This window comes from Phyllostomus hastatus, unplaced genomic scaffold (genome assembly GCF_019186645.2).
Source record: "Phyllostomus hastatus isolate PE091 unplaced genomic scaffold, TTU_PhHast_1.1 phas_contig_210, whole genome shotgun sequence".
Classification (NCBI taxonomy): Eukaryota; Metazoa; Chordata; class Mammalia; order Chiroptera; family Phyllostomidae; genus Phyllostomus; species Phyllostomus hastatus.
The window spans coordinates 33,397,451-33,405,178 of NW_025333737.1; the positions used below are offsets into that span (position 1 = coordinate 33,397,451).

Here is a 7,728-nt window from a genome sequence, read left to right on the forward strand (position 1 = left end):
GTTTTGAGGAACCGCAGGAAGCTTTCTCATTCTAATCCTCTTTATTTATCACTGGCAGAATACAGCTAAGGCCTCTATCTCCAGCCACGTCGCTTCAGATCTTTCTCGGGGATCACAAAATTTAAGTTCACCTCCACCCTGCCGCGCGTAGACCGAGCACGAGCTTTCCACCCCCTCATTCCCTTTCTCCCTCCGCCCCTAACTCAATCGCTCCCGGGACCGAGTTCTGGCGCCTGATGTCTGCGCTCCAAACATCTTCTCAAAAAGATCTCTGCAGGGACTCAGAACTCTGGTTTCCCCACCGAGACAGTGATGCATAAACTACTAGGTAAAGCAAACGAGCGGAAAAATCCCTCTCCAAGAGAACCCCCGAGGAGCCCGCTTTTCAGCGGAGGCGGAAGCGGAAGTGCTACTGGGGTCATAGAGTTTCCTAGTTCCGGTTTCTGGACGGCTTTTGGAGCTAGAACGCCTCTCGTCTGCTGTGGTTCCCCAGCACCGGCGGCTTCTCTTTCCGGGTGCAGCGTCTGTCATAAAGCTGAGACCTCCCTTCAAACGTGGCGTCGTGGGTCCTTCGCGCCTCGCCGGGGGTCAGCGTGCAAGGACGGGCGCACGCAGGATACTTAACACTCAACAGGCGCAGCCAGTCCGCGTACCGGGCCCGCACTGGCGCCCCCGAGCCCTCACGATTGGAAGTCCCTGATTCGCAGCCTCCGGGACTGCATTTGGAGAGGACAGCACTCCCTGGCCCGTACCTGTACCCCATAGTCACGCTCTGCCCTGTGAGGTGCAGCATTTCCCAAGTCCCCCTGTACCGCTTCCACCCACGTCTGCGTTAAACTTTGTCCTTAACCTCCTTGAGACTCCGTCCCCTCTACCTCCAGAAGTGGTCTTTTCCCCCAGTTCCCGTAAACATTGGGAGTTAAGTTTTGGATGTCCTGCAAAGATTACTTCTAAGACTGAGCATCCATTCGGTCGCCCGAACAAGTTCATGCTTGCTAGAGAGCTTGTGGGCAAAGGGAAACCCAGTGCACACGGAAAACGATGGCTGAGCACGGGGCGCACATCACCGCTGCTTCCGTGCAGGACGACCAGCCATCCATCTTTGAGGTGGTAGCGCAGGACAGTTTAATGACGGCAGTGAGACCCGCTCTTCAGCATGTGGTCAAGGTAAGGTATTATTTATTTAAACGGTTTTAGGGACGACTGGCTAAAAACCAAACCAATAATTTATTTGGTAGCCTTGTAAGTGACCAATTAGCATATATTCTGTGATTGAAGGGTTATTGAGTCCATGTTATGTGTAGAGTCCGGTAATGAATACCCAGCATTTCAGGAAGGACAGGGCTGACCCCAGAAGAATCTCAAAGTGTAGACTTTAGAGGGGAAAAAAGCAAGTGTAAATATAAGGCATAGTAGCTGTGAAATGGAACGAATTTCGTTTATTAATTTACTTTAATTTAGGTTCTTGCAGAATCAAACCCTGCCCGCTATGGCTTCTTCTGGAGGTGGTTTGACGAAACCTTTGCCCTGCTGGATCTTCTGCTCCAGCAGCATTATTTGTCTAAAACCAGTGCCTCATTTTCTGAAAACTTTTATGGCTTAAAGCGGATTGTTACGGGGGACACAGACAAGCTTCAGAGACTGGCCAGCGCTGGGCTCCCCAAGAAGCAGCTTTGGAAGTCAGTCATGTTCCTGGTCCTCCTTCCGTATCTGAAAGTGAAGCTGGAGAAGCTGGTTGCTAGCCTGAGAGAAGAGGATGAATATTCCATCCATCCCCCTTCTTCCCGCTGGAAACGATTTTACAGAGCCTTCCTGGCAGCCTATCCGTTTGTTAACATGGCCTGGGAAGGCTGGTTCCTTGTACAGCAACTCCGATACATCCTGGGGAAAGCTCAGCATCACTCCCCGCTGCTAAGTCTGGCTGGAGTCCGGCTAGGTCGACTCACGATTCAGGACATACAAGCTCTGGAGCACAGGCCAGCTGAAGCCAGCATGATGCACCAGCCAGCCAGGAGGTAAGGCCTTAACACTTCCCCCCAATATTTCGCAAATTCTAAAATCTCACTTTATAGTTTTATGAAATCACCTCCCTCAGTCCACTTTCAGCTATTTCATAAACCGTAGAAATAATCTGTGTTCATAAAACAAGCATTAGTATCCTGGTAACTCACCTCCTCACTAGTACATTTTTGTGTATGCTTGCTATGGCCAGGCCCTGAGCTAGGTGTTTGCTTTACATACATTATCTCAATCTGCATCACAACTCAATGAAATAAACTCGTTAGCCCCATTTAACAGTCAAGGAAACTAAGCCCTAAAAGCTAAATACCTTGCCAAGGCCACAGCTAGAAGGTGGCAGAGCTGAGATTCAAGCCAGATTCAACACAATTCTCAAGACTGCTCTCAACGACAGTGCTACTACTTCTACTTAGTGTTCATGTTCTCCTACAAGTTCAAATATATATTCATTCCTCAATACTGTGCTAAGTTAATTTGTGGTAAGTGAGTTGTTTCTTTTTCTGGATACACACACACAGGAAGGTCTATATAATCAGTGTCTCACTAATTTCTCAAAACACATAAAAAAAACCCCTAGTCATTAAAAACAAAACTTAGGCTCTATACTCTTAAATACCTAAGTCAGAAAGAGAGGATCATTTAGAATACAACCTTAAGGAGATAAGCCGATCTAGCAACTGTTAAATCCCCAAACTGAACTGGGGATTCTGATGAAAGTGTAAGAATTACATTTGCGTCAGTCACTCTATGATTATACCTAAATAAAGCTTCTCCTTCTGCCTCCCTGTTCTGCTCTCCAACAGTGTTGCTGAGAAGATAAAGTGGGCCGTGAAAAAAGCTGTGGGGGGTGCCGCCGTATCCCTCTCCTCGGGCCTTTCCGTGGGCGTGTTCTTCCTGCAGTTCCTCGAGTGGTGGTACTCGTCTGAAAACCAGGAAACCATCAAATCCCTGACGGCGCTGCCTACGCCCCCGCCGCCTGTCCACCTGGACTACAACCCTGACTCCCCGCTGTTACCCAAACTGAAGACTGTGTGCCCGCTGTGTCGCAAAACCCGGGTGAACGACACTGTCCTTGCCACCTCTGGCTACGTGTTTTGTTACCGCTGCGTGTTGATTTATGTGAGGAGCCACCAAGCCTGCCCCGTCACGGGTTACCCGACACAAGTGCAGCATCTGATTAAACTGTACTCCCCCGACAACTGAAAGGGTTGGCACGGTAAGGCCGCGGGGCCGGAGTCTTCAGCATGGTCCACGGCACTGTTTGATACTCCTTAGGCTCAATTCATAATTATATGAATTTTAAACAACGACATGGATTTCTTTAAAAGAATATACACCCATTGATGTTAACCTTCTAGCCTGCTGTCTGGGCCTCAACTTAGAGCTGACCGAGCTGGTTAGAGTGAGAGAGTGGGGATTGCAGGGGACAGTGTAGGAGAAGTGGGTAAAAGAGGATAATCAGCACAGAAGCTTTTCCTTAAAGAACAAAGAGGCACAGAAGCTCTTGGGGAAAAAAAAAACAAGTTAGACCTCAGAAAGTGGGTGGCGAAGGGGAAGCAGGCCTTTTCTTTAGAAAAGAGTGTTGATCTGCCTAGGAGGAGGAGGCTGGCTGTATCCCTTGGCAAACAATGTGAAGCGTGGGCTTGTTCTTTATGTTAAGCACTTCTGGAAAACAGGAATAGCTCCTTCTACATACTGTGACCATTGGTTAAGTAACATCTGCTGTAGTTTATCAACTTTTAAAGATTACTTCATTACCCATACATGTCTTTCCTGGGAAACTGGTTAAAGGAAAAGAGGGGTTGAGGGTATGTATAGAGCAACATTAGGGTTTCGGTGCGACACCCAAGTGCTGATGGGCAATGAAAAGATGGAGTAAAATACCGATCCAACTGTGTAAAGGAAGGATCTGTTCATAAGCTCTTTCTGCTTGCTGTTAACAGTTTGCTACACTGGCATGAATTATTCTGGCTATTTACTAAAGTTTCTGTGAAACACTTAAATAAATTTTAAGAATAAATGATTTTGGCAAAGTGCTGTCCCATGTTGTCATAATTATGTGGAAACTTAAAAGATTACTTGAGCCCTGGCTGGCGTAGCTCAGTGGATTGAGCGCAGGCTGTGAACCAAAGTGTCGCAGGTTCGATTCCCAGTCAGGGCACGTGCCTGGGTTGCAGGCCATGACCCCCAGCAACTGCACATTGATGTTTCTCTTTCTCTCCCTCTCTCTCTCTCTCCCTTCCCTCTCTAAAAATAAGTAAGTAAATTTAAAAAAAAAGATTACTTGCCCTGGCTGGTGTAGCTCAGTGGATTGAGCGCGGGCTGGGAACCAAAGTGTCCCAGGTTCGATTCCCAGCCAGGGTACATGCCTGGGTTGCAGGCCATAAACCCCAGCAACCGCACATTAATGTTTCTCTTTCTCTCCCTCTCTCTCTCTCTCCCTTCCCTCTCTAAAAATAAATAAATAAAATCTTAAAAAAAAAAAGATTACTCGAGGTGTTTCACGTAAATTTCTCATTCAGACCACCTTGACTTTGGGGGCATTTTTGAATTGGCATTTTGGGTTTTTTTGCTATTCCAAATACTGGTGGGGGGACCCTCTACTCCAGCAGCAAGAATTCAGCCTTGTTTGACCCATCTTGTATGAGAAATACTACAAAAACCAACCTCCCTACGTAGGAAAATTCATGCCTGGATTGGCAGGTGGGTGAAGAAACACGGGTTTGGAAATAAAAGTCACCATGACTGGGAGAGGAGGGACCAACGACACCTGTAAGCTCCTCTGCTGAGACAGGCGTTTCCAATACCTCAGTGCATGTTAGCAGCTCAAAGTACGCACATTCCCTCCCAGCACGAGGGTGATAAACCACATTCCAAAATGGAACATCCTCTGGATTTTAAAACATTAACGCTTTTATGTATCATAAGAAGAGTATATTGGATACTTGCAAAAGTTCTTCATATGAAAATAGCAAGGTTTTACCAAAGCAAAAACATAGTTAACTAAAAAAAAAACAAAAACATTTTGAATAAGTCAATAAGGGAACTGAACCAGACTCAGGACTGAAGTAACGCAGCACTCCGTGAAGGTATCGAAGCCAGATTGGTCACCTCCACCTAAGAAAAAAAAGCATGAACGTTATCAGTAAGATTCAAAAGCATATCAAAGAAACACATACGTAATAAAATCAGCATCCAGGCAGGCGAGAGCACGCCAGCGTGGGAACACCAGAATCAGCTCAGAGAGAAGATTGAGTGATCACGCCCTGGTCAAAGCCGACAGGAAGGACGGCCATACCAGGTCAGGCGATACTTCGCTCATCATCGCATCACTGCGTTTCACCTCGTGTTGTCTAAGAGTCTTTTCCCTTCCAGAAACACTTAGGTTTACCTATGAAAAAAAAGTAAAGCTTTCTTTTTAGGTGAGTTTAGCTTGCAACCATGGGCTTCCAATAAATATCTTCTATCTTCTACCATCCTTCGGTTTAACTCTGCTGAGCAAGTTTTGGGGGAGTTTTTTTTGTTTTTGAAATACAGAAGCAAAAATGGGTAAGCATTTACAGTTTTAAAACTTACAACATGCATTAAGAAAATCTCAGGGATGCCTGTGAAGGGATTTATGGTCTAGTTCTAAAGCAAAATTTTAGAAAAGCTTTTCAACTAAATTCCTTTATAAACTCCAGTTATATATATATATATATTGTAAATTTTATATATATATATAAAATTTACAATTCTGCACACAAAAATAAAAGGTAGGCCAATTTTTTAACACCATAATCTTCTATCTTAAGAGTCCAAGACCCAGAGAGGCTATGATTTGCCAAAGGTCCATAGCAAATTAACAGCAGAGCTAGAAAGAGAACTAAGGTCTGATGACTAGATTTACATTTTTCCACAATCAGCTAAATGTAATTTCATTTTTCTCCAAGGCATGCGCTAAAAGAAGCAATGTACCCTGGCTGGTGTAGCTCAGTGGATTGAGCACGAGCTGTGAACCAAAGTGTCACAGGTTCGATTCCCAGTCAGGGTACATGCCTGGGTTGCAGGCCATGACCCCCAGCAACCGCACATTGATGTTTCTTTCTCTCTCTCTCTCTCTATCTCCCTCCCTTCTCTCTCTCTTAAAAAAAAAAAAAAGAAGAAGAAGAAGAAGCAGCAGCAGCAATGTAAAGCCTGGGTAATTCACAACCTGAATAATTAACTTTTGAATGAAAATGCCGATTACATTGCATTTCTTTTAAAAGACACCTGACATGGAAAAGTACTAGGATCACAGGTCACCCTTTCCAGCTTTTCAGCATGGTATTGCGGGTCTCTACATAACAATTTTGGAAACACCACATGCTTCCTTCAGCCACTTCTAGATGCCAGTAGGTTGATACTCCGTGAAACTGACAACTGTTGGTCTGCGTTTGCCATTTAGCAGCTAAATTCCATGGGAGGGGGCGGGGCGGGCGGGGAAGTATAACAAAGTGCCTGTTCTACAGGTGCTATGCCTGAGCCTTAATCTCATCACCCTCTACACAATCACACTTTCCTAACTTTCTTCTTTAATACACTTCGCTCCATCTGGAATGCTTTCCCCACCCCTTTCAATCTGGAGAACGCCTAATAGCAGTTGTAAAACCTTACCCAAACGTCACCTTCTCTGTTAAGTGGTTCCAAACTCTATCAGTCACTCCCTCCCCGGACTCCCACAGCACGCACCACACGCCAGTTATTCAGGTCCCCCCACCTCCCCGTCTGCCCCAGCAGAGTCCCTGAAGAACCAGGGCTGTGTCTTACTGGCCTCTGCATCCATTATACTCAGAACGGCGTATAGGAGGAGGCCCACTAAGTGAGCGTTTAACTCAGTCAGCGCACGACCCTCCCTACGAAATCCTAAATTATAAAAGCATCAGCACAATTTATAAAGACCACTTACCTCCAACGCTTTACGTAGATAAGGCCCATACCTCAAGCATCTCTAAACCCTCGTTCCTTCCCCCAGCTTCTCCCTTATGGCGCTCTGCACGGCGCCCTGCGCAGGACAACCAATGCTTACACACAGTGGACCATCGAAAATAAAATAATAAGGTCCAAACCCTACCAACTTCAAGAATGGCTGAGAAAAGCCGTCCTCGCGGGGAAACACGAGTAAGGCTGGAGCCAGGGCTCACACCAGAGACGCAGGCAGGAGTCCTAAACCCTCTTCAGGAACTCCTAAAACTCCTGCTACCTAGACTTTTAAAAGGCTGGCCCGGGCCTGCGAAGAATGATGGAGCGGACGCCCAGGTTTCTGTTCCTCCGCTGTACCGGTCTCCCCACCGGCAAGGGGGCCCGCTGGCTTCCCACCACCCAGTGCGGCCTTCGCCGGACAACCAATCCCGCGGCGGCCAGCGAGTCACGTGGGACATCGCAAGCAGTGGGCTGGCACAGGAAACAGCCAATCAGAGGGCGAGACGAACGTCAGGGGCGGAGCGGGCGGGAGGACGGAAAGGCCTATTCCGCGGCTGCTTTGCGCGCTAGCTCCATCTTCAGGTTTAGGGTAGTCACCTTGCAGCCTCTGAGCAGTTCCTTCCCGCTCTGGGACCTCAGGATGACTGTCATCCCGGGTGGTTTTGCCTGTGCCTTGTTCACAGCTGGGAAGGGGTGTCTGAGGCGGTTGTGCCCTGGGTTTCTGGGAAGAACTATTGATTGAGTGATCCAACATTGTTTATTGCCAAT

At 47.0% G+C, this 7,728-nt stretch overlaps 1 protein-coding gene, 1 long non-coding RNA gene and 1 other non-coding gene across 4 annotated transcripts; 1 reads left to right on the forward strand and 2 right to left on the reverse strand.

Annotated features, from left to right (window-relative positions):
• Positions 1-470: 470 nt before the first annotated feature.
• Positions 471-4,052, forward strand: PEX12 (peroxisomal biogenesis factor 12). The gene is made up of 3 exons (XM_045836650.1): positions 471-1,167; positions 1,462-2,015; positions 2,823-4,052. Exons 1-3 carry the CDS (start codon positions 1,042-1,044, stop codon positions 3,220-3,222), a joined length of 1,080 nt encoding a protein of 359 aa, XP_045692606.1. The 5' UTR covers positions 471-1,041; the 3' UTR covers positions 3,223-4,052.
• Positions 4,053-4,910: 858 nt separating this feature from the next.
• Positions 4,911-7,349, reverse strand: LOC123817466. 2 transcript variants are annotated; one of them, XR_006785428.1, is made up of 3 exons: positions 6,947-7,349; positions 5,318-5,410; positions 4,911-5,136 (listed from the first exon to the last, which is right to left on the reverse strand). It is a non-coding gene; the product is annotated as an uncharacterized LOC123817466 (long non-coding RNA). The 2 variants fall into 2 exon arrangements; XR_006785427.1 differs by lacking the exon at positions 5,318-5,410.
• LOC123817781 lies at positions 5,255-5,349 on the reverse strand. Its single transcript, XR_006785496.1, has one exon. It is a non-coding gene; the product is annotated as a Z30 small nucleolar RNA (small nucleolar RNA).
• Positions 7,350-7,728: the final 379 nt, after the last annotated feature.